This window comes from Scyliorhinus torazame, chromosome 3 (assembly GCF_047496885.1).
Source record: "Scyliorhinus torazame isolate Kashiwa2021f chromosome 3, sScyTor2.1, whole genome shotgun sequence".
Classification (NCBI taxonomy): Eukaryota; Metazoa; Chordata; class Chondrichthyes; order Carcharhiniformes; family Scyliorhinidae; genus Scyliorhinus; species Scyliorhinus torazame.
In genome coordinates, this window is record NC_092709.1 from 34,166,967 (window position 1) to 34,194,221 (window position 27,255).

The 27,255-nt window shown below is 47.0% G+C and overlaps 1 protein-coding gene across 3 annotated transcripts in view; it reads left to right on the top strand.

Moving 5' to 3' along the window:
* Positions 1-27,255, top strand: part of jade1 (jade family PHD finger 1) — a 191,883-nt gene that overhangs the window by 125,914 nt on the left and 38,714 nt on the right. For all 3 annotated transcript variants that reach the window (XM_072495560.1, XM_072495561.1, XM_072495562.1), the window contains 2 exons: positions 1,895-2,085; positions 25,329-25,540. In XM_072495560.1, the coding sequence (XP_072351661.1) occupies positions 1,895-2,085; positions 25,329-25,540 (403 nt within the window). The remainder of the gene's footprint in view (positions 1-1,894; positions 2,086-25,328; positions 25,541-27,255) is intronic.

Consider the following 27,255-nt stretch of genomic DNA (forward strand, 5'->3'; position numbering starts at 1 on the left):
TTGTCGGTTTCCATGGAACAAGTGGGCATTGGATAAACTAACTTGCTCACTGCTCCCGAAAAGTAACTGGAGCGAGTTGATGTTTTTTAGTAAGTCTAGTTGGCATAAAAATACACGTTTATTTAAAATAATTTATTTTTCTGTCAAAGATTATTTCCCATTATTTCCATTATTTCCCAACATATCACCTCTAGTTCTTGACTTGTTGCTTTGAAAGGAGCTCTCCTGGGATTTGGCACTTATTTTAACCATTGCTATTTAACATAGGCTAGAGCTGTGCCCAAGTCTCAGGGTCTAAGTATTATATTCTACCCATAGTCACAATTTCTGTTTCAAAATATCCACCTTTTTCCCTTGTGCTGGAGGTGCTGATTCACTTTTGGTTAAATTCCTATGCCCACTGGACTTCTAGCACCTTTCCTAAGTGAATGGACTCAATGGATGAGTGAAAATGGGTGGATGTCATTCATTTTCCTCAACCGATGTTACGGCAGCGTTTGTTGAACAGCAGTGAGGGAGGGAACTAAGTGTGGGGCATTGCAAGTCATTGCATCGCCTCATTTGAAGTCTGGTTAATGGCTTTCAACTAAATGTTCTTTCAAATATGCCTCTTTCCCGGCCCCCATTTGCTGGCTCAATGCACAGTCTTGCTTTGCTGACTGCTTATCAGGTAAATACAGCCCCTGAGCAATTCCGACGAGAAAGTGCCAGAACCTATAGATGATCAGACCAAAAACCAAAGCTGGCATCGGCGTTTCTGAGCTTGATAGAGGGAAATTAGCGAGAGTTGTGTTCCTGATTTCTGTTCAATGCCGGTGAAGGTAGAATCAGAATTGGCAGCTGTTGATAAGCTTGCAATATTTAATGCCGAGGAACTTGCACAGATAATGGATATGAACAGCTGATGAATGTTACCGAGGCAGCTTTCAGTGGCAAGGTAGGCATCACCCCTTTTCCTGTTCCATGTTTGGATCAGAGCCGGACAGAAGCAGTGGGCTGTAATGGTGCCATGAAAAGAGCTATTTCTTTCTCTCCTTGTGTCTGATTTCCCAGTACTAGAGGAGAGCCAAATGTGTTGGATATTCAACGCAAAAGCACTTGAAATGCAGACATGAACCAACACTGAACCAATCCCTACACAGCGGAAGACACCGACGCACAAAAATTATTCATTCAATGGAAAGAAAATGCCAGGGTAAATGCTGGAAACCCAATTTCAAACCAATTTATAGTCAGCAGGACAATCAGAATCTGAACTGCACCTTGGCCGTTCTCACAAAGGGTCCCAACAGAAGCATCCAAAATCCCTTCTCCATCACGTGCTGACCACCTTCGGTGAAGCGCCATCACTTGCTATTTTTAATTCGGCGATTGCCTAAATGCAGTTTGGTGAAAGTTGGCTTAAATCAAGCATGCAGCTTTTACTATGGCTACCAGGCTTTCTACGTTGTGTAGGATCCTGTATTAAACTAGCTGACTTTAAATTGCTTCTTCCGTTGCCAGATAAGTTTAAAGCAAAACCCGTGCATTAATCTCCTATCCTGAATTTCACAACTCGTTTGAAATGGACAGCAGGGGAATAGCAGGAAGACTTGACACATTATCCAGATTTTGCTCACTAGCTTTTTTTCTGCCCGATTTCTGAATGGCTACCTAAAATCTCTCGAATTGTGAATATCACCGTGTGTTACTGCATCACCAAGGGAGCACTCCAAGCTGGAAAGATGTTTGGAAATCAATGAGAAACGTCTGTTTAGTTCATAGTTAACAAAAATATCTTAAAGCATGAATCGTTCAGTGCTTTTAAATGTTTAAAGTTGTTATTTTAAAGGGGGGGGAAACACCCCAATCATGAAGTTCAGAAATTGGATTATTTTTTTCTTTGTATTTACAGAATTACTGATGAGATGGAAAAAGCTGTGATATTTGCCAGACCAAGGAAATATATTCACTCCTCTGGCTCTGAGCCACCGGAGCTTGGTTACGTGGACATTCGGACACTTGCCGAAAGTGTGTGTCGCTATGATCTCGATGACATGGACGTAGCATGGCTAAACCTGCTGAATGAAGAATTCAAAGGAATGGGTATGTGTTTTTTGACCATATTGAATGTAAAAGTCGGATGTCGCACACACACAGCAGATTTATGAATTGCTTTTACAGGAGATTTAGCAGCAAATGTGTGAACTTGTGTCTTCCGCAGTGGGCCTCACAGCCAATAACCTACTTTTCAAATTTGGACACGGTTTCTACCATGTTTCCTGCATTACAATGCCCTCCAACCAGTAAGGAGGTAAATGACAAAATAATTTGTTTTTACCAGTTTTGTTGGATAAATATTGTCCAGGACCCGCAGAGGTTTCTGCTTTTTAAAAAATAGTTGAGTGGGATCTTTTGCATCTGATAATAATGCCTAAATTTTCATTCCCGAGTCAAGCGTGGAGAGTCGGGAAACCCCGACTTGAGATAAACTTCCCTGAATGGCCGGATATTCATTCTGAGGTTGGGGGTCAGGTGTATGCTGAAGTCGGGCCCACTCTCCCCAGGAACAGTGTGGTGGCAGCCACACTGGCCAGTTATGATGAAATCAGTAAAACAGAAATAAGCCGTCAGCCCTCAGTCTCCATGTCTCATCCATGCCAACTTATGACCCTCTACCTTACCCTCCATGGCCACTCATACTCTTCACGCCAACATATGAATGAAATGAAAAGAAATGAAAATTGCTTATTGTCACGTGTAGGCTTCAATGAAGTTACTGTGAAAAGCCCCTAGTCGCCACATTCCGGCGCCTGTTTCGGGAGGCTGGTACGGGAATTGAACCGTGCTGCTGGCCTGCCTTGGTCTGCTTTAAAGCCAGCTATTTAGCCCAGTGTGCTAAACCAGCCCCTAAACATATGCTCCTCTAACCACACTCCATGACCCGTTATGGCCCCTATGCTGACTTAGTGACAAGTTAATGCTCATGCACCCCCCCCCCCATCCACCAGCCATCTTGTGCCCTTACACCCTCCATGTCAATTCACCCAGTATTCACCATTGGTGTAAATTAGACCCAGTGCTGATTTGAAATAAAATAAGGTCTAAGTATCGTTACAGACCACTATATAAATAACATTCACATTGATAAAAGTTTGTTCAATATATTTAAGTTCCTTGAAGTACTTAGTCCGTCATTAAAACAAACATTTCCTTCAAGTACTTAAGTCTATATAAAAACAAACATTTGTATTTTGTGTTCATAGCTCCACTAAGATAGCTAATTCCTTCATAACCACGTGGAGCTGTCAATCAAACTGAACTTACAGGCCACTGTGATAATGATCGGATGTGGAAGCTGTCAAGTGGTTCTAATCCTATAATGCTACTATTCAGGCATATGCCAAAAAATATCTATTGAAATTGCAAGTATTTATTTTCAACTGAGAGTCACGCAAACTGTTCCCCCACCCTGCCAAAAAAAAATCAAGGGGAGGAGATTAAATAACTTGACGGCTTGACAGTTTTACAGACATTATCCACCTTTTACCCATATGCATGCCTATTGTTAACAATCCCAAAAATGCCTGAGCCTCTCCACAAGAGTACTTGATCTCTCCCAGGAACTCTGGTAGGTTTGCACCTTTTTCTGAAATTTGTAAAGCTGTGCTTCGGAAAAGTGGGTGATGAAAATTTTTCCTGAGCCAGGGCAGCTACCCTTTTAAAGGGACAGCTGCCTCCATGAACTGAAGATGTTTGAAATACCTCCCGTGCCCATTTCACCAATCCCCTGCAGAAAATGGCAGGTGCCAGGTTTGGGGAGGGCCTTCTGGATTCAGGGTTCCTGCGTTATGTTGGCTATCATTCTTAGAAAATTCATAGATTATCCAGTGTGTGCCAGATTATAAACAATGTTGTGGTGTAACTATGTTCTGATTTGGATCAAGACTGAAATTAGTTTCACTCAGGACTCATAGACTATTCTACTCCAGATAACATAGCTAGGTTCATTCAAGGTGAAAGCCTAGTGGTTTTTTTTAAGCTAGATTGCACAATCTAGAATGAGAGCATGTGGGCATGGACAACAGATTTCATAGAATCATAGAATTGCTACAGTGCAGAAGAAGGTCATTCGGCCCATTGACTCTGCAGCGACCCTCCGAAAGACACCCCACTTATGCCCACATCCCACCCCATAACACAGCAACCCCACTGAACCATATTGGACACTAAGGAGCAATTTTATCATGGCCAATCTACCTAACCTGCACATCTTTGGACTGTGGGAGGAAACCGGAGCACCTGGAGGAATCTCACGCAGACTCAGGGAGAAGGTGCAAATTCCACACAGTCACCCAAGACCGGAATTGAACCCGGGTTCCTGGCACAGTGTGGCAGCAGTGCTAACCACCGTGCCAATGTGCCACCACATTTTTCCATGTCAAGCTTTTAAACAATCAAGGAATTAAACAGGGAAGAGGAAGCAAACCAAAAGAAGATTTGTTTTAATATAAAGAAACATGGAAAAAAAGATGATGGGTAGGATTCTCCATTTGGGAGACCATGGATAGTATTCTCTGTCCAGCGACGCTGGAATTGGGAAACGCCATCGGTGGAGAATTGTACGTTAGATGAAAATCGAGGCCAGTGCCAGGCGCCCGATGGAATGCCATGCTCCGGTGCCTCGACAGCGGCGTGAATGCATTCCATGTCACAAGCCGGTGTGTGCATGCAGATTGTACAGTAAACGGCATTGTATCATGTGAGAGTACCTTTAAGAAATGGGTGTTTATTACTGCAGTGATGTCAGAGAGTGGGTGGAGCTGGGCTGTCTGTCAGCTTTGTACTTTCATTTTAGGCTGTTTGCTGCAGGGTGTGTTTTAGTTTCGTTTTCAGTGTTGGAGCTGAAGCCAGACAAAGCAGGTGTACTGTTGATCTCTCTGTCATGAAAAGACTATCACTTGATCATTTGGTGAATTCAGAATTATAAATGTTTTCAGTAGTGAATGTAAACCTGATGTGCTTCTGTTAAAAGGTGTTTCTTTTGTCTTCTGGATGTTGTTTGGGAAGTTATTAAGGATTACTTAGTGATGTATTCTTTGGGGGTTGTATTTGAATTAATGGTTGCTAAGATGTTCACTATGTTTTAAAAAGGTAACTTGAGTTCATAGAATAGACATTGTTTTGCTTTAAAAAATACTTTTCCATTTCTGCTGTACCACACCTGGAGAGTGGGCCGTGTGCTCCCAATATCACAATCTATTAAAAGTTGTGAGTCAGGTGAACTCCATGATACACTTTGAGGTTCTCTAAATCCTGGCCCATAACAAATTGGGGGTTCGAGGGGATAAAAGTCGATCTGAAAAATGAAATGAAAATCACTTATTGTCACAAGTAGGCTTCAAATGAAGTTACTATGAAGTTACCATTGGATTGGCTTAGTGAACTTAAGGACAGTGAGGGGTGAGAATATTGTAGTTGTTTTTCAGGTGTGGTATTCTAGTTTAAATAGGGAGTGTGTTGTGGACAATGGCTCTTTCAGAGGCTCTGAAGTTTTTGGGGGTGGAGACGGTCACACGCAGTACCTTACGGACAGAGACTACAAGCAGACTGTTATATTTGGCAGAAACATTGCAGTTAACATTACCTGACAAAATGCAAAAAGATGAGGTAATTATGGCGGTGGCTAAGCATTTAACGTTGCCTGAGATACAGTTTGACTCATTGGAAATGGCAAAAATTCAGTTACAAATTAAACAAGTGGAACATGAGAAAGAATTAAAGCAGCTTGAATACGAAAGAGATAGAGAGGAAAAAGAAAAAGAGAGAGAGGAAAAAGAAAGAGAAAGGGAGATACACATCAGGGAAAAAGATAAAGAGAGAAAGTTTGAATTTCAGAAAATGGCCATGAAACATGGCAGTCAGTTAAATTTGGCAGGCGTAAAGGGAATCGTACAGTTGGATGATAGTGATGAGGATAGTGAGAAAAAGCGCCATAGTCGAAGGCTTGGTGGGGATCTATTAAATATGTCCACGCATTGCCAAGGTTTGATGAGAAGGAGATAGAAGCCTTTTTCATTTCATTTGAGAAGGTAGCTAAACAAATGAAATAGCCACAGGACATGTGGGTATTACTGATTCAAACAAAGCTGGTAGGTAGGGCGAGTGAAGTGTTTGTATCACTATCAGAGGAGGTATCTGAGTTGTATGAGGAGGTGAAAAAAATCCATCTTAGGTGCATATGAACTAGTGCCTGAAGCTTACAGACAAGGGTTTAGAAATTTAAGGAAAGAATCTGGTCAAACATACATGGAGTTTGAAAGGATCAAACAGAGTAATTTTAATAGGTGGATAAGGGCTTTGAAAATAGACCAAACGTATGAAGCTCTCAGAGAAATTATACTTTTGGAGGAGTTTAAAAGTTCAACTCCTGATGTAGTGAGAACTCATGTGGAAGAGCAGAGGGTTAAAACTGCGAGGTTAGCAGCAGAAATGGCAGATGATTATGAATTAGTTCATAAATTAAAGTTTGGTTTCCGACATCAGTTTCAGTCTGTGAGGGATAGGAACTGGGGACATGAGAAATACTCAAGTGGTAAAGGTAAAGGTGATCTGATGGGAGACAATAAAGAGAGTGTACCTCAGATTAAAAAATAAATCCAGGAGGGTGGAAAAGAAATGAAAAGTTTCAAATGTTTTCACTGTAATAAATTAGGCCATGTAAAGACACAGTGTTGGTGGTTGAAGAAAAGCACTGGGAAGGCTGATGTGGTAAAACAGGATAAGACAGTGGGATTTGTTAAAGTGGTAAAGGAAAGCCCAAGTGAAGCAAAGGAGGTGAAAAAGATTGTACAGCCTGTTCAAGAGGTGATTGATAAGAAGGTGCCAGATGTATTTAAAGAATTTACTTGTGTGGGTAAAGTTTACTCATGTGTATCAGGAGGAGCAGGTAAAGAAGTCACAATTTTAAGAGATACGGGAGCTAGTCAGTCTTTAATGGTAAGAGATGAGGAGTTATGTAGTTCGGGAAGAATGTTGCCAGAAAAGGTGGTAATATGTGGAATTCAGGGTGAGAGGAGTAGTGTTCCGTTATATAAGGTAAGGTTGGAAAGTCCAGTGAAGAGTGGTGACGTGGTAGTAGGAGTAATAGAGAAAATATCTTATCCAGGAATACAGTTTATCTTGGGCAATGATACAGCTGGATCGCAGGTGGGAGTGATGTCTACTGTGGTTGATAAGCCAGTGGAAAATCAGACAACTGAAGTGTTGAAGGACGAATATCCTGGGACTTTTCCGGATTGCGTAGTAACAAAGACACAGGTTAAGTCAAGAGGAGAAATCAAAGAGTGAAGCTGAAATTGAAGTGCAATTATCAGAAATGTTTTTTGATCAGATGGTTGAAAAATAACAAGAACAGGTGGAGGATGAGGCAGATATTTTTAGTTCAGGAAAATTGGCAGAGTTACAACAAAAAGATATAGAAATAAAACGGATGTATCAGAAAGCATATACGGAAGAGGAATCTGAGAGTATACCAGAGTGTTATTACCGTAAAAATGATGTCTTGATGAGAAAATGGAGACTTGTACATATGCAGGCGGATGAAAAGTGGGTAGAAGTTCATCAAGTATTGCTGGTAGGGTATAGAAAGGAGGTGTTGCGAGTTGCACATGAGGTACCAGTGGGAGGTCATTTGGGAATAAGGAAAACCCAAGCTAAAATCCAGAAACATTTTTATTGGCCTGGACTCAATAAAGATGTAGTTAAATTTTGACAATCATGTCACATATGTCAAGTGATAGGGAAACGTCAAGCAGTGATAAAACCAGTGCCCTTAATACCCATTCCAGCATTTGAGGAACCTTTTACAAGGGTCCTAATTGATTGCGCAGGACCGCTTTCTAAAACAACAAGTGGGAATCAATATCTTTAAAAAAAATTTTTTAAATGTCTTTATTAAGAATTTTTCAACAATATTTTCCACCTTACAAACAACCCCCCCCCCCCCCCCCCCACACCCACCCCGTAACAAAGAAAAGAAAGAGAACTCGCGTGGTAAGACATGAACATGGCAAGTCAATAAGATACAGAACTTTGTACATTGGATTCTTCCCGTACATGTCAGTTTCCGGATCATTCATGTGTTTTCTTGCTCAAATGCCCCCCAAAGGAACCCCCCTCCCCCCCCCCCCAAACCACGAACGATGTTTCCACCCCCCCCCCCCCCCCCCCCTCCGGGTTGCTGTTGCTGCTGTCCGACCTTCATCTAACGCTCCGCGAGATGGTCTAGGAACGGTTGCCACCTCCTGTAAAACCCATGCGCAGACTCTCTCAAGGCAAATTTATCCTTTCCAACTTGATAAACCCAGCCATATCATTTATCCAGGCCTCCACGCTGGGGGGCTTCGCCTCCTTCCACATTAGCAAGATCCTTCGCCGGGCTACTAGGGACGCAAAGGCCAGAATGCCGGCCTCTTTCGCCTCCTGCACTCCCGGCTCGTCCACTACTGCAAATAGTGCTAGCCCCCAGCTTGGCTTGACCTGGACTTTTGACCACCTTAGATACTGTTCCCGCAACTCCCCTCCAGAACCCCTGCAGTGCCGGGCATGACCAAAACATATGGACATGGTTCGCCGGACTTCCTGAGCACCGCCCACATCTGTCCTCCACCCCAAAGAACCTACTCAGCCTCGCCCCCGTCATATGCGCTCTATGAACCATCTTAAATTATATCAGGCTAAGCCTCGCACACGAGGAAGAGGAATTAACCCTACTTAGGGCATCAACCCATAGCCCCTCCTCAATCTCCTCCCCCAACTCCTCCTCCCATTTACCCTTCAGCTCCTCTACCAAAGCCTCCCCCTCTTCTTTCATCTCCTGGTACATCGCCGACACCTTGCCCTCTCCAACCCATACGCCCAAAATCACCCTATCTTGAACCCCCTGTGCCGGGAGTAGCGGAAATTCCCTCACCTGCCGCCTCACAAACGCCCTCACCTGCATGTACCTGAAAGCGTTTCCCGGGGGTAGCCCAAATTTCTCCTCCAGCGCCCCTAAGCTCACAAACGTCCCGTCAATGAACAGGTCCCCCAATCTTCTAATCCCTGCCCGATGCCAGCTCTGTAACCCCCTGTCCTTCCTTCCTGGGACAAACCGATGGTTGTCTCTGATCGGGGCCCACACCGATGCTCCCGTTGCACCCCTGTGCCGTCTCCACTGCCCCCAGATCTTTAGCATTGCCGCCACCACCGGGCTCGTGGTGTACCTTGTCGGCGAGAGCGGCAGCGGTGCCATCACCAGCGCCCCCAGGCTCGTTCCTTTGCAGGACGCCATCTCCAACCTCTTCCACGCCGCCCCCTCTCCCTCCATCACCCACTTACGGATCATTGCGACGTTGGCTGCCCAATAGTAACCACCCAAGTTCAGCAACGCCAACCCTCCTCTATCTCTGCTACGCTCGAAGAACCCCCTCCATACCCACGGGGTCTTGCTTGCCCACACAAATCCCATTATGCTCCTGCTTACCGTCTTAAAGAAGGCCTTAGTAATCACAATTGGGAGGCATTGGAATACAAAAAGAAACCTCGGGAGGACCACCATTTTAACCGACTGTACCCTACCCGCCTGCGAGAGTGGCAACATGTCCCACCTTTTAAAATCCTCCTCCATCTGTTCCACCTCCGCGCTCCAATCCTGGTAAACTCGGATCACCGCGTTCTCCCATCTATTGCTCCGCACCTTCTTGGCCCATCTCAGCACACTTTCTTTGTCCGCGAAGCGATGGTACCTTGCCACTATCGCCCTTGGCGGCTCGTCGGCCTTGGGTCTCCTCGCCAGGACCCGGTGAGCCCCTTCCAGCTCCAGGGGGCTCGGAAAGGCCTCCGCACCCATCAGCGAATGGTGCATCGTACTCACGTACGTCCCGGCATCAGCTCCCTCCACTCCTTCGGGAAGACCCAGAATCCAGAGGTTCATCCTCCTCGACCTGTTCTCCAGGTTCAATTCTCTCGGCCCACCTCCTGTGCACCGCCTCGTGCGCCTCCATTTGTACCGCCAGGCCCAGGATCTCGTCCTCGTTGGTATTCACTTTATCATTCACCTCACAAAACTCCACCGCCTGGCTCTACTGGGTCTCCTTCAGCCCCTCGATCGCCAACAGCATTGGCGCCAGCACCTCCTTTTTCAGCTCCTCCACACATCGCTTGAGGAACTCCTGCTGGTCTGGCCCCCACGCTGCTCGCTCTCCGCCCTCCGCCATCTTGCTTTTTTCCCCTCGTTTTAGTCTCTGCTCCAGGGCCTCTTTTCTCGTCGTTCCACTGCTGATCTCGGCCATGTATCGTAAGGGGGGACCTTAATGCACCTTCCCACACGGGATTAATTCAAAAAAAGCTCCGTTGGGGCTCCTCTGGAGAGCCCGAAAGTCCGTTGTCGCGGGAGCTGCCGAAACGTGCGGCTTAGCTCCGCATCGCCGCAACCGGAAGTCGGGAATCAATATCTTTTGACTATAATGGATGTGTCTACTAGGTTTCCAGAGGCCATTCCAGTACGGGATATTACAGCTAAAAAGATTGTGTAGGAGTTACTTAAATTCTTTATTAGATATGGACTACCCACAGAAATACAATCGGATCAAGGATCAAATTTTACCTCAAGGTTATTCAAAGAAGTTATGGATAGCTTAGGAATAAAACAATTTAAATCAACTGTGTACCATCCAGAATCGCAGGGAGCGTTAGAAAGGTGGCATCAGACATTAAAGACAATGTTGAGGGCTTATTGTCAAGATTATCCAGAGGATTGGGAAAAAGGAATTCCATTCGTACTGTTTGCAATTAGGGATGCACCTAATGAGTCAACCAAATTTAGTCCTTTTGAAGTAATTTTTGGTCATGAGGGAAGAGGACAACTTAAATTGATGATGGAAAAATTGGTGAGTGAGAAATCGGAAATTACATTGTTGGATTACGTGTCAAATTTTAGGGAACGATTAAATAGAGCAGGTGAATTGGATGGCCACCATTCAAATGTTGCACAAAATGTGATGAAACGGGTAGTGGACAAGAAATCCAAAGTTTGTAGTTTTGCCAATGGAGATAAAGCTTTAGTGCTGTTACCAGTGGTAGGTGAACCATTTAAAGCTAGGTTTTGTGGACCGTATCAGATTGAAAGGAAATTAAGTGAGGTGAATTATGTGTTAAAAACACCAGATAGAAGGAAGACTCACCGAGTGTGTCATGTGAATATGCTTAAAAGGTACTTTGAAAGGTAAGGAGAGAAAAAGGAGGAGGTTTTACTGATTATAACTCAAAGTGACGAACCAAATCCAGATGACTGTGAATTTGACATACCTCAAATTAAATTGGAAAATGAGGATGTTCTTAAAAATTGGGATGAATTGTTGAGTTACCTTCCAGAGGAAAAACAAACTGACCTGAAAGAGTTATTGATATCACGTGGGCAAGTTTGTAGAGATAAATTGGGAAGTACTAAAATGGCTATACATGATGTAGATGTGGGAAATGCTGTTCCAATCAAACAACATCCATACAGACTTAACCCTTTAAAATTGGCACAATTGGGTAATCCTGGAACAACTTTGTTAGTTAACCGTTGAAATGTGGCTGGGGCATTTTTCATGCCAAATGGCATAACTTTAAATTAGTATATACCAAACAGGCAGGTTAACAACGAGATTGAGATTATGCTTAAAAATGGCATAATTGAAGTGGGTTGCTGCCAATGGAGCTCACCCATAGTGATGGTACCAAAACCAGACGGTATCCAATGGTTGTGTGTGGACTATAGAAAGGTTAATGCAGTTACAAGAATGGACTCTTATCCTATCCCACGTTTGGAGGATTGCATTGAGAAAGTGGAACAATCAGCTTTTATTTCCAAACTGGATTTACTTAAAGGTTACTGGAAGGTACCTTTATCCAAAAGGGCGAAGGAGATTTCAGCTTTTGTGATGCCAGATGGTGTATACCAATTCAACGTTATGCCATTTGGCATGAAAAATGCTCCAGCCACATTTCAATGGTTAACGAACAAAGTTGTTTCAGGATTACCCAATTGTGCGGTATAGATCGATGATCTGGTAATTTTCAGCCAGACATGGAAAGAACATTTAAAACATCTGATGGAGTTATTCGATCGACTTCTTGAGGCGGGTTTGGTGATAAACCTAGCCAAAAGTGAATTTGTAAAAGCCCAAGTCACTTTCCTTGGCCACACAATCGGACAGTGTCGAATGGTCACACGGGATGTGAAGACAACAGTTATTGAGAAGTTTTCAATACCCTCGACACAAAGGGAAATAATGCCATTTCTTGGCATGATCGAACATTTGTGAACTTTTTTTTAGCATGGTTGCTCCACTGATAGACATGCTGAAGAAACGTCAATAATTTCAGTGGACAGCGGACTTTCAACAAGCATTTGACTGCCTGAAAACTGTGATAACCAATGCTCCTGTGTTGGAAAATTACAAGGGACTCTGTGATCAGATTGAACGAAAGTATCTGAATTTAAAGAGAAATGCCGAGGCATAGAGAAATGGATGGATCGTGCAGAGACCTTCTTGTTCAAATAGACTGTCAGTCGAGAGGGATTCCAGTTGCAGGGGAGGAAGAAGACCAAAAAAAAAGGAACTATATTATTATACCTGTTCGAGTGTTGTGTTTTTTGAAACGAAAAAGTATATTTACTGTATGCATTTCTTCAAGGATAGTGAAAAGGTGAAAAATGAAGCCACCTTGAAGTTGATGGGGTTTTTTTTCTTGGGGGGCAGTGTCATGTGAGTGTACCTTTAAGAATTGGGTGTTTATAAATGGGTGTGTATATAAATATCTGCAGTGGGACTACCTTTAAGAAATGGGTGTTTATTACTGCAGTGATGTCAGAGAGTGGGTGGAGCTGGGCTGTCTGTCAGCTTTTTACTTTCGTTTTAGTCTGTTTGCTGCAGGGTGTGTTTTAGTTTCGTTTTCAGTGTTGGAGCTGAAGCCAGACAAAGCAGGTGTACTGTTGATCTCTCTTCCATGAAAAGACTATCTCTTGATCATTTGGTGAATTCAGAATTATAAATGTTTTCAGTAGTGAATGTAAACCTGATGTGCTTCTGTTAAAAGGTGTTTCTTTTGTCTTCTGGATGTTGTTTGGGAAGTTATTAAGGATTACTTAGTGTTGTATTCTTTGGGGGTTGTATTTGAATTAATGGTTGCGAAGATGTCCACTGTATGTTTTAAAAAGGTAACTTGAGTTCATAGAATAAACATTGTTTTGCTTTAAAAAATTACTTTTCCATTTCTGCTGTACCACATCTGTAGAGTGGGCCGTGTGCTCTCCATACCACAATCTATTAAAAGTTGTGGGCCAGATGAACTCCATGATACACTTTGGGGTTCTCTAAACCCTGGCCCATAACAATTGGCATATCATTAAAGGGCCCAACCTAGTAATTTCCGGGCTCCCCGTGATGCTCCGCCTCCACCAGGAAGAATTACCAACGGTGACTTCAATTGTGGTATTTGAAATCGGGAAACAGGTGCTGTGGCTGCTGAGGGGGTACGAAAAGTGTCCAGCATCGCTTTAGCATGCTGACAGTTGTGGCGCTGGCCAGGGGGTGGGGGGCTTCTGCTAGGGCTGGGGGGAGTAGTGGGGGGTGGCCAGGACGTCAGTCGTGGGGCTGGGGTGCACGGGCAGGATCCACCATTGCCGTGGCCTGCAAGGCAGCCATGCGACAGCACATGCCACTAACTGCCCACTGTGAACTTAGCGTCACAAGTCGTATGGTGCCTCTCCAAGCCACCTCGCTAGGTATCCTCTGGCCTCAGCCGACCCATGAACGGGCCTGCTCCAACAGAACCAGTGCCAACTTCCTGGCTGGGATGACGGTGTGTGGCGAATGGAGTGCCTAAGTGCAGCTCCTGCTTGTCAGGTTTTCAAGTGCCAATCCCGACCCCGGTGAATCACAAGCCAACATTCGTTGGAATTGCATTAGTTCCATTTGGCGCCTGTGCTAGCCCGTTAGGCTGTTCTGAATCTCTCCAGGACTGGTGCTGCTTTCGGAGATATAGAACCGATGCGATAAGAGCTAGGAGACCCCGCTCCAAAGACCTGCCCAGCTTGCAACGCGTTGGATCTCGCGAGACTTTGCAAAGTAAATCACTTCTTGACAAATCTGCATACTAGAGCGAGTTAGTTAGTCTTACTCTAATGTGCAGATTCCCAAGGTACTTGAGCGATTGTGATTCATCCCCTTTGCCTTGGAGACCTAGGGTGAGTGCCATTCAGTACTGGTCCCCACAAATGGAGACCAGGCAGAATGGCACATGTGGGGGTCTGCCAGAGGACTAGAGGCCCCACCTACTTGTCCTTTGGGCTGGTTGGTGCCTTGGAACTGCTGGTGCCAACTGGGCACCATGGCAGTGCCACTGGGGTGTCAGCCTGGCACTGCCAAGGTGCCCAGGTGGCATTGCCAGCTGGCATGGGCACTGCCAAGGTGCCTCGCTGGCATTTGTTGCGCGTGCATGATTGCACATGTGTGCCATATGAGGTTGTTGGGGGGGGGGCTGCTGGCTCCTCCCATAGTGTGCTCGGGGTGGGGGGGGAGGTCGGAAGTCGGGGTTCGCTTCGGGAGCCTCGGAGATCGGGACGCCGAACTCTTGCTACACTGGGAGTTCTGCTGAACGGCGCTCACCAGTTTATAAAATGGGGCTATGTGCGGACTCGGCCGTGCATTTCACATTGAGGCTACTTATAGAACGTGAGTGTCGTTGAATAGCTATGTGTTTCTCGGTACTGGGAACGGGCGAACATGCGCCCAAACGTGCTTGCTATGGGACTTTGTTCCCTTTTGGTTGAGTCGAGCCCTTAGTCTCTCCAATGGAGAATCCTCCCCCAATGTTCTGCTGGAGGTGTATTACACCTGGGAGCGCAAATCAGGAAGCGGTTCCCAATCCTCAGCCATGCAAATTTATGCATGGTGAGGATTGCGAAGGACTCCCTAGGGAATCCCACTGTCGGGCAGCACGGTAGCCCAGTGGTTAGCACTGTTGCTTTACAGCACCAGGGTCCCAGGTTCGATTCCCAGCTTTGGTCACTGTCTGTGCGGAGTCTGCATGTTCTCCCCGTGTCTGCGTGAGTTTCCTCCGGTTTCCTCCCACAAATCCCGAAAGACGTGCTGTTAGGTAATTTGGACATTCTGAATTCTCCCTCTGTGTCCTCGAACAGGCGCCGGAATGTGGCGACTAGGAGATGTTCACAGTAACTTAATTGCTGTGTTAATGTAAGCCTACTTGTGACAATAAAGATTATTATATTATATTATATATATTACATCGAGCTGCCATTTTGAATGGGCGGTCCGATAACGAGGCCACACAGCTGGCCACCACCTCCCCACATCACGAATCAGCCCCCCACTTCTGGATTTTCTGGTTCCCCCTTCACCCAAGTATGGGGGTGACCCGACCCATCCGCCCCCCCCCCCCCCCAGAGACCCCTAAATAGGGTGACCTCCCAGGGACTCCTTAAATAGGGGACCCCCCCCCCCCACAATTACAGATCTGCCCACCCCACCCCTACCAGATTCTCCCCACAGCCACCATCCCAGAGATCCCCTAAATAATGGGACCCCCCCCACAGAGACCCTTAAATAGGGGGATCACCCGCAGACTCACGAAACAGGGAACAGCCCCAGAGACCCCCTAAAGAGGAAGGCCCCCCCCCCAAGGAAGTCCCTAAATAGGGGTCCCCCCCAGAAACCCTTAAATAAGGAGTCTCCACAGACAACCCTCGAAAAGGGGAACCCCCCTAGAGACCCCCTAAATAAAGGCGACCCCCCCCCCCCCCCGAGACCCCCTAAATAAAGGCGGCGACCCCCCCCCCCCCCGAAAAGAGATCCCTGTCTGGATTAATGTTGGATAACAGCTGGGTATAGAGCTGCTGGCTCAGACAGAGGAAGCACTTCTTTCTCATGATTGAATAACCCTAAAGTGCTCTGACCACAATGTTTATAAACATCAAACACTTCAAAGAGAGTTAACTGCATTCCAAATACCCCCCCCCCCCCCCCCCCTTCATGCTTGAGTGATTTTGAAGTGCTCAGCTGGAAATTGTCAGCACTTAATGAAGCAAGGCTCAGGGCTGTGTGTGTGGAAGCTGTCAATCACTGCCCACTAAGAGGAATGAATGAATGGCTTGAAACACAGGTCAATGGTTTACTCCCAGAGTTGACACATGGTGCTTCCTCTGTCTGAGCCAGCAGCTGTATGCCCAGGTAAGTGTTCCAACAGTAACTTTTTTCACTAGTATCCAGACAGAGGTCTCTTTTCTGCCGGGGGGGGGGGGGGCGGTCCTGTGGGGTGTCCCTTTATTTAGGGGGTCTCTGGGGGATTCCCCTATTATGGGATCTCTGGGGAGGAGGGTCCCTCTATTTAGGGGGTCTCTGGGCGGTCCACTATTTAGCGGGTCTCTGTGGGGGCGGACCCCTATTTAGGGAGTCACTGTGAGGCCTTCCCCTATTTAGGGGGTCTCTGTGGGGCCTCCCCCTATTCAGGGAGTCTCTGTGAGGCTGTCCTATGTAGGACGTCTCTGTGAGGGTGACTTTATTGAGGGCATCCTGCCACTGGTGCAGGGTGCGAACCTTGATTGGCGCCGATATTGTCTTTTTCTGACGCTGGATTCTGCGCCACATCTGGGGCAGGCAGCAGGGAATCTAGCCCGATGTTCTAACCCTGTGTACCTCTCCAGCCCTGTATTCTTTCACGTTGAAGTCTCCTCAGAATGCACTAAGTGTGGTAACGATGCTAAATTGAGGTGGTGTAAAGTGTAATAAGTTACAGCTGATAGTGATATTTAATCTTGAGAGGTATGTGACACAAGTTGACAGATACTGTGATGTTTAAAGGCTGTTTATCCAGCAGCTCACAGGAAAGTGCAGTGTGTGTAAGACGGATTTATTTTCCTACTTTGAATTCTAGCGGGGAGCTTTGCCCACAGGAGCACATGTTGGAAATTTGGGCAAAAGAGGGTTTTCAGTCGTGTGGCTAGAAGATCACTCACAGCGGTTTGCTAATTATTTTGTTGATGTGCATTCCCAGCAGGTGTGACACTCTGCTGGGAGTGCAATGTCAGAGAATTAGCCCGATATAGTAAATGTTACCATATGCACGTAGCGAATTCAGAACTACTATTCTTTGTTTACAGCGGTGGTAGTGGATTATGGCTCTGTAAATAATACATTTTCTGCAAGCTCGGCCTGTTAAAATGCAACAAGCTTTTAGCCCTTTGTTTCAGTCTGACACAGTGGGTGTTTTCTGGATAAGATTAGGGTTTTCTCAGCTTTTGGGCTGGCACCGTTTAAAGTTGGCAGAAATGTGACTTTGTACAGTATGCTGTGATGTACAGTAGGAAAGCATATCTGTTACAAGTGTTATATTTATTGAAAGTAAAACATTTTAATTGCCTCAGAGCCACGCTGTGTAGCAGAATTTGGATAAACAGTTCTCTTTTGCCTGTTTACAATTCCATCAGGATTGATGATCACCATCACATGCTCGTAGCTTGTCTGCCTGATGCATTGACTGATTGTGAATGGAGGCATACACCTTTCTTTGCCTCCCTCTTTTTTCTTCCCCACTCTTCTCCAGCCCCAGCCGATCCCGAGCGATAGTAGAAACAGAAATGCAAATTTCACATAAGGGGCGGAATTCTCCGGTGTTGGCGCGATGTCCGCCGACTGGCGCCCAAAACGGCGCAAATCAGTCTGGAATCGCGCCGCCCCAAAGGTGCGGAATGCTCCGCATCTTTGGGGGCCGAGCCCCAACCTTCAGGGGTTAGGCCCGCGCCGGACGAATTTCCGCCCCGCCAGCTGGCGGAAAAGGCCTTTGGTGCCCCGCCAGCTGGCGTGGAAATGACATCTCCGGGTGGCGAATGCGCGGGATCGTTAGCGGCCGCTGACGGCATTCCCGCGCATGCGCAGTGGAGGGAGTCTCTTCCGCCTCCGCCATGGTGGAGACCGTGGCGAAGGCGGAAGGAAAAGAGTGCCCCCACGGCACATGCCCGCCCGCGGATCGGTGGGCCCCGATCGCGGGCCAGGCCACCTTGGGGGCACCCCCCGGGGCCAGATAGGCCCGCGCCCCCCCCCCCAGGACCTAGGAGCCCGCCTGCACCGCCTTGTCCCGCCGGTAAGGTAGGTGGTTTAATCTACGCCGGCGGGACAGGCATTTTAGCAGCGGGACTTCGGCCCGCTCGGGCCGGAGAATCGCTGGGGGGGGGGGGGGGGGGGGGGAGGGGCGCCAACTGGCGCGGCGCGATTCCCGCCCCCATCGAATATCCGGTGCCGGATAATTCGGCAACCGGCGGGGGCGGGATTCACGCCAGCCCCCGGCGATTCTCCGACCCAGCGGGGGGTCGGAGAATCTCGCCCAAGGTTATTGAGGTAAACTCTGGCTTCTTGGTTGAGGGTCGGAACAAACCAGCACTGCTTTCTCATCCCAGCCAGTCCAGTGCACCACTGATGGAATGCTGACCTGTGAGAAGAGCCTCCTCGCTCAGCTGGATGTAAACAATCCCCCTGCAGCAGTTGAAGCAAGAGATTTCTTACACAGTCCTGGCCAGCATTTATATTTGAACCAGCAGTACGAGAAACAGATTACCAGCTATTTACCTTCTTGCTGTACATCAGTTGGTTGCTTCACTTATCTAATGAGAATTGAAGATTCACAGCACAGATTTTTTTCCAACATGATAACAGTGACTACATTTCCAAAGCACTTAATTGACTGTGAGATGTTTTGGAAAACCAGGGCTCAAGAAAGACTCAATGGCCCATAACTTCCTGGTTCTCCAGCATCGCATTTACGGGGTATCCCAAAATGTGCTGGGGAATCCCTCTAGAAAGTTCCCACGTACGGGTTGACCCGGCAATCGTCCAGAAGTTCTAACTTCCTCTGGACAACAGGAAGGAAAAAAATCACTTCTAACTCTAGAGTAACTGGACGTGATCTAACGGCCTCGCCGCGCCTGACTCAGGGCGAGTCTCAACTGGTGAGCTGAACTCGATCGTGCAAGGAATGGTTGTAAGTGCGGCGTCGGCGGGGCATTCCTCGCCAAGGCCCGGAAAAGAAGCAGAGTCCCGTTTTATAGCGTGGTCGTTCTTGGCGCTGCAAGCACCGGGAAACACCCCGCTAAACACGCCCAAAACAGGATTCTGTTTTTCCATTAAATTACCCACTATTTAAACATCCATACTGACCCGATCCAATTAACCCCCCTCCCGGTCCTGACCTGACTGTCCCGACCCACAAAACCTCCCCACCCCACCCACAACTCCTCACCCCCACCCACCCCTTCCCCCTTGGCACGACGACCTCCCCCCCCTCCCAACACCTCCTCCTGGTCTGACCCCTCCTTCCTTCCCCGTCCTGGTCCGACCCCATCTCTTTACCCTACCTGGTCTCCCCCGATTGTCTGGACCACTTACATTTGTAACGTACAGCTAGTGCCGTAAAAAGGGGGCATTTCTTTCTTGCCTGCGCCCCAGTTACTCCTCTTCGATGCAGCTGTCTCTCCCAGCCTGAGTGAAGAAGGTTGAGCAGGACAGGGGCGTTGGAATTTGACAGAGGGTAAATTAATCCATTGTGGAAATTCGACGGAGATTGCTGGTCCGAGGAAGTTATAAGCTTATGTAAAAGCATCTTCTTTTCTAATGTCTCTGTGATCACCTTCACAATGGTCTGTTAGCCCCTGTTCTGGGGAAGCAGAGTGGATACCATATGTTCCCTTGCAAGCAGGAAATATTGGGAGGAAGTCAGAGAAGCATTTCTCCAGGAGACCATGTTGTGCCCCAATATGGGATTCAAGACTGGTGTAAGGAGACCTGAGAAGAGGAAAGGGAGAGTTTAAAAAAACCTGGTCATTGCAAGCACCTTTGTAATGGAAATGTAGGTTAATTATTTATCAACTGTGGCTAATTATATGCAGGTAGAGGGCAATGATTGGATTGTTACTTGAGCACATATAAAGAAACACTGACACTGGGGCAAGGGTTGAGTTAGGAGTTGTATATTTGTAATGTTTCACTCTGTGAATAACTCCAAACTGAATAAAGACACGCTCTGGTTTCATACTTCAACTGGCTATGAGGAGTTAAGCAGTGTAGTCCAATTGTAAATACTGTTAACACTCTTCTGAGATTTTCTCCCATTAATATTGCTACTTCCACACTACTGTCTGGAGTTGATGACCCCTTGTTTTATGTGTTTGAATTATTTAATGTTTTATCTGTGTGCTAGATTGGTATAGTCTGCAAAAGAACAATCTGCTACCTAATGCTTATATTTATATTGTTGACAGCTTTAGTTTTAAGCAATCTCACATGGTTTTGCTTGTCATGCTCCCTGCATGGGGGTCCCATGCTTGTTGCTGGGTGGGGTATGGCCCTTAAGTGGGCAGTAATTGACTACTCAAGGGCCTCAATTGGCAGTGGATCAGGAAGGATGGCCATGGACACAGTGGGGTAGAGGTGAGAGGGTTGCGGGGTCGCCACTCGCCACCTTCCTGCCCAATTAAATGACCCATTCCCACCAAACCTGCCACGGAGGGTGGGGTTAAAACCTGCCTGTTGGGACATAAAACTATCGACATTCTTAACCCGCATGATACCCATCCACCACCCCGAGGAGCGACTGGGAAATATAATTTCTTGTTCCGTCCTGCTTCACAAACCTAACTAAATTATTTTAGAAAGTAGCACAGAGAGTATTAGAATATAATGCAGGAGATGTGGTAAATTTCAAAAGGGCCTTCGATAAAGTATCACACAATGGACCAATGAATAAGATCAGAATATGCAGAGTCAGGGGACAAGTAATGGAATGGATAGCTAGCTAGCTGCAAAGCAGAAAGCCAAGAGTAAAGTTAAGGAGTAGCTCTTCAGAATGGCTGAATGTGGAAAGTGAGGTCCCACAGTGACCAGTGCTGGCAATTTTTATTAACAATTTAGACGTTGGAATCAAACACAATTGACAGATTTTCAGACAACAAACTTGGAGGGATAGACAATAATAAAATTATTAACAGATAGATTGAGGAGGACTGCAACAAATTACAAGAAGATGTTAATAAACTTGCAGAACGGACATACAATTGGCAAATGAACTTCAACACAAATAATCATGAGGTATATTTTGATTAGCCACTTGGTAGTATAGAACTTGAGTATTAATCAAAAAGGCTTTGTCATGCTCTCATCAGGACAGACACCAGGGGTGGGATTCTCCGACCCCCCTCCGGGTCAGAGAATCGCTGGGGTTCGGCGTAAATCCTGTCCCCGCCAGCCTCCGAATTCTCCCACCCCCCAAAAACCGGCGTGGCGTGAGTCATGCTGCCCGCGGGGTCTGGCGCGACTCAATGGGCCCTGGGGCCGCCCGAATTCTCCAGCCTGCGATGGGCCGAAGTCCCGTCCGCCTGTAGCTAGTCCCGCCGGCGTAAATTGGAGTTGGTCCCTTACCGGCGGGACCTGGTGGTGCGGGCGGCCTCCGGATTATTGGGGAGCGTCGCGGGGGGATCTGGCCCCGGGATGTGCCCCCACGGTGACCTGGCCTGCGGTCGGGGCCCACCAATCCGCGGGTGGGCCTGTGCCGTGGGGGAACTCTATTCCTTCCGCACCGGAGGCCGTGGTCATCCGGCATTCCCAGTGCGGGCGTGACTCCATGTGCGCATGCGCGGGGATGACGTCAGCAAATGCTGACGCTTCCGCGCATGCGCGGACCCGCGCTGGCTGGCGGAGTCCCTTCGGCCCCGACTGGCGCCAAATGCCTTCCACGCTGGTCAGCGGGGCGCTAACTGCTCCGGCGCCGGCCTAGCCCCTGAAGGTGCGGCCCGATGCCGGAGTGGTTCATGCCTCTCCGTCCCGCTGGGACTCCCCGCCCCGCCGGGTACGGGAGAATCCCGCCCAAGAATACCAAATTTCAAATTATTGTGCGCTGTCCTGGTGAGTGCAAGATGAAAAATTCCAACAATACATCTTTTTTTCAGCGAAGTTGTGATCAGAAAAATACGGAGGTCGCTTATTACTTGGAAAATAAAAATCTAAATGGAGTAAGGGATGAAAGGGATGTACAAGTATAAAAATATGACCAGGGAACAGATCAATAAGGCGGTAAGAAAAACAAACCAAGTACTCGGGGTTATTTTTCGAGGAACAGAATTAAAAGTAGACAAGTTCTGCTAAACTAGTATTAAACCTTGGTTGGATCACGCTTGGAATACTGGGTCCTGTTTTGTTTGCCATTATGTAAAAGAGGTGTTGAGGACCTGGAGAGTGTCCAAAAAAAAGATTTTCAAGAACAGCAAGGGTGTGCTTATCAGGAAATGATAAATGGTCTGTATCTCTTTCCTCTTGAAAAGACAAGGCCGAGGAGTTATCTGATCGAAGTCTTATGAATTATTATGAAAGATTCGATAGAACAAATCCGGAGAGATAATTTCCATTTGGCGAGAAGAGCAAAACTAGGCACCATCAATACAAGAGAGTCACCAAGAAATCAAGTAAGGAATTCAGAAGAAACTCTTTACCTCCGGAGAGTGGTGAGGAGGTGGAATTTGCTCCACGGGGAGTGGCTGCAGTGGATAGATACATTTACGGGGAAACTAGATAAGCATATGAGGGGGAAGGAAACAAAGGTTCATGTTAACAGAATTAATTAAATGAGGAAGGATTGGAGGAGGCTTGAGTATAAATGCCAGCATGGACCAGATGGTCGATTGATCTGCTTCCAAGCTTTGCATTCTACATAAGTATCCTGAAAGTCCAGTGGACAGGAAGGGGAGTTTTTCTGTACAAGAGCACGAGGGAATAGTGTCTGCATAATGCTGCACATAACTAGAGCTTTCCTACAGTGTACAGTCACCCCTCGATGAGCAGTGAGGAGGGTTTTTACTGAGCTGTGAAAATTGAATGTAACTTCCCGGTCCAGAGCTGAGGAGGCACAATTTTAGGATTTGCCAAAAGAGAGCTTGCGTACCGTTGAAAAACAAGACTCAGTAGATTGAAGAGCGAATGAGGTTGACGCTGTGCCTCAGAGGAGTGAGCTGTGAAGAAAGGTGTTTGGAATCAATGATATCTCAACCCAGCCCTGCCTTCTGGGCTGTCCCACGCTCCTGTCACCAGCTGGGCCCGCAGAAAGGTGCATGCGATTAAAGTTTCCACTTCTATTTTGAATATTATTGATTTATTAAAAGGCTGATTATGAAGGAGTGGTTCTGACGACAAGTAATGTTTTCATCAACTCATCAACAAATAAGCCACTCAGTGCATTTACTTGCCCTTGCGGGCAGAAAAACTCTTGGAGTTATTTTTTCAATGACTACATTCATGACCTGGAAAACATTGTGCCTTTTGAATCAACCCCTCAATCTGAACGTGTCTGGTGCCTCAAAATGATACAAGTACTGAAAATATTGTAATATAAAAGTCATGCTGGAAAGTTAAATCTGTTCTCTGGGAAGAGAAGTAAATGAGAAAAGATGAAAGATGTGATCGAATGGTCTCATTACGTCCGACTCAGTGATGCGACGAAGGCGTTAAATCTCATGGTAGGCCTCTCGCAAGACTTGCGATGCTCGGAACGCTTTGCAAGATCTAACGAGATCTCGAGTTCTGGAACTCGCCCTCGCTGGGTGGGATCCAGATTTATATATTTAAGGGAGCAGTTAGCCTCATTTAAATATGTCGGTGCCCGATACAACCGAGAACAAATACCCGCACCTTGGGGGGGGGCTCCCAGGCTAACGGAGGCCCCAGATGGTCAGACCCTGGACAACATGGTACCTTGGTACTCCCGCTGGCTCCCGGACACCTTGCCATGGCACTGTTTAGCACTGATCCACACAAGCATGGACCAGATGTAATGACACTTGGGGGGACTCCCAGGCTAACGGAGGCCCCAGATGGTCAGACCCTGGACAACGTGCTACCTTGGTACTCCCGCTGGCTCCCGGGCACCTTGACACTGACAGCCTGGCACCATGGCATGGCCACCTGGGCGCACTGCGAGGGTCACGGTCAGGTTACCAGGCTGGCAGTGCCAAGGTGCCCAGTTGCCAGGTTTCCTGTGCCAGAGATTGGGTAAGGCCCTGCCCTTATGAGGTGGGGTGAGGGGGGGGTCTTGAGGACTCCTTAACAGGTAAGCTGGTGCGTTGGGGGGGTGTATGGATGCCATGGTGGTGAGTCTGAGGGGGGGTCAGGAGATCGGGGTGGCATGTAAAAATGGCATTTAAAAAGGAAGGGAGGTAAGTGGAGCCTTGGTGGGGCCTTCCTCGCCAAGGCCAAAAAAAAACCCAGAATCCTGTTTTATCGTGGGGTCGTCATCGACGCTGTAGGAGCTGTGAAACACCCGCTAAACCCGCCCAAAACAGGACTCTTTCCCCCCCCCCCCCCCCCCCATTAAATCGTGCCATAAGATACTGTTGTCCGTGCAATCATGGATGATGGTAGAGATGCGTTTCGTTTGAAATTGAGAGAACAGGTTAAGAGTAATTATGTGGGCTAAGGAAACCAGAAGCAGATGTAACTAGTGGAATAATCTCTTCAGGGTTATTAACATTAATAATAATCATAATCTTTATTATTGTCACAAGTAGGCTTACATTAACACTGCAATGAAGTTACTGTGAAAAACACCTTGTCGCCACATTCCGGCACCTTTTCGGGTACACGGAGGGTGAATTCAAAATGTCCGATTCACCTTACAAGCACGTCGTTTGGGACTTGTGGGAGGAAACCCACGCAGACACGGGAGCACAGACAGTGACCCAAGCCGGGAATCGAACCAGACGCTGTGAAGCAACAGTGCTAACCACCGTGCTACAGTGCTGCCTGTTAGGGAATGGATTGTAGTTTGGTGCACTGGCTGGAATTGTCTGTGTTTCTGCAGACACTTCAAATCAGCCAAAACATCAGATAGCCTGAGACTCGACCTTTGTATAAAGTTGTCCTTCCGATACATTTCATTGAGCTCAAGGTAAATTTTGGGATGCTAGCCTGAACATTATGATTCATGCAATATCTACTAAAACTGCACTGTTTTCTCATGGGTATGGATGTCTTTTTAAACAACGATCCATCTTTTGTCTGCTAACCCCGTTGAAATGAGCTTGCTACGGTGCCAGGGGAAGGTTTGATCTGGAGCAGCTCACAGCGTCCTTTTGGACAACTGCTTTGGGGACACAAGTCCTGGCCTCTGTTGAGCTGGAAGTAGTTTGAAAATAATTTTTTTAATAGATGTAAACTGCAGACTGGCAAAACATTAATGCAAAATGTTTTTTGGTAAAATTGTTTTAGGGATGACTGAATTAGATGAGTTCACTATGGAGAAGGTCATGGAGGATCTGGAGCGGAGATGTTATGATAACATGAACCACGCCATTGAGACTGAAGAAGGTCTTGGAATTGAATATGATGAAGATGTGGTGTGTGACGTGTGTCAATCTCCAGATGGTGAGGATGACAACGAGATGGTTTTCTGTGACAAGTGCAACATATGCGTCCATCAGGTAAGATAGTTAGCATTCATACATGGTTCATCTATTTTTCTAAATTGGAGGCTGAACCTGTGACAAATAACCTGTCGAGTATCATGCTCCTTGTATCAAGCCAAACATGAAAGATATTCCTCTGTGCACAAAGCGAGTGTTTTGTTATCTACAATCTTGTGTTACAATTGTAACAACATACATTTGTACAGTGTCTTTAAGATAAGAAAATGTCTTAAGGGACTTTGCAATAAATACACACGGAAAGCTGATGTCAGGCCGGAAGAGAGAGCTAGAGGAGGGGGTGAAGAAAGCTGAATCTTGAGTAAGTTTTTAAAGTCAAAGAACAAAGAAAATTACAGCGCAGGAACAGGAACAGGCTCTTCGGCCCTCCAAGCCTGTACCGATCATGATGCCCTAACTAAAAAAAAAAGAAGCCTTCTGCCCTTACTTGGTCCATATCCTCCTATTTCCTCCCTATTCATGTATCCATCCAGATGCCTCTTAATGTTGCTAATGTGCCTGCTTCCACCACATTCCCTGGCAATGCGTTCCCAGGCACCCATCACTCTCTACGTGTGTGTGAGGGGACCGGGAGTGGTGCAGTGGCCAGCGTCCGGAGAGATGTCCCCGTGCCCCCCCCCCCCCCCAGATGAAGGTCATGATTAACTTGTCGACCTTGGTGAAGAAGGATTTGGTGATGAAGATCGGGAATGATCTGAATACGAAGAGGATCTAGGCAGCACATTCATCTTGACCTTCTGTACTCTTCCTGCTGGTGAAAGAGAGAGTGAGTCCCATTTTTGCAGGTCCCTCTCCACCTCCTCCACCAGGTTGGAGAGGTTCTATTTATGGAGCCTCGTCCAGGTGTGGGCCACTTTAAACGGTAGTTCTTCCAGCTCCGCTCCTTGCTCTCAGGAGTTCACCGGGAAGATTTCGCTTTATCCCAGGTTGAGTTTGTAACCTGAGAGGGCACCGAACTCCTGCTATCTTTCCCATTCTGGCTAGGATGTTCGACACAAAGAGCAGCAGGTCATCCGTATAGAGCGAGACTCTGTGTTCTGTGTCCCCTCTCCGAATGCCCGTCCACCACTCCGCCAATCTAAGCGCGATGGCAAGTAGTTCGATTGCCACTGTGAACAGGACTGGGGATAATGGGCACCTCTCCCTCATTCCCCTGTACAGCCAAAAGTATTCGGAGCTGGTGGCGTTCGTCCATATGGTCACCGTAGGAGCGCTGTACAGGAGCTTCACCCACATGGTGAACCCTGCCCCAAACCCAAACTATTCAAGTACCTCCATGAGATACCTCCATTCTACTCGATCGAAGGCTTGCTCAGCATCTAGGGAGACTATCACCTCTGGTGCCCTCTCCCCCGATGGGGTCATTATTACATTCAGCAGGTGTTTGATGTTCGCTGTTACTTGTCTGCCTTTGACAAACCCGGTCTGATCCTCCGCGATCACCTCTGGCAGGCAGCCCTCCAGGCGCCTCGCCACAGCTTTCACTAGGATTTTTGCATCGGTGTTTAGGTGAGAGATGGGCGTATATGCTCCACACTGTCGGATCTTTGTCCTTTTTGGGGATCAGTGAGATCGAGGCCTGTGCCAGCGGGGCCCTCTTTGACACTGAGTCATTAAACATCTCCCGCAAGAGCAGGGCCAGCACTGCTGCAAATGTTTTGTACAAGTCTACCGGGAACCCAGCCAGTCTCGGCGCTTTCCCTGACTGTATG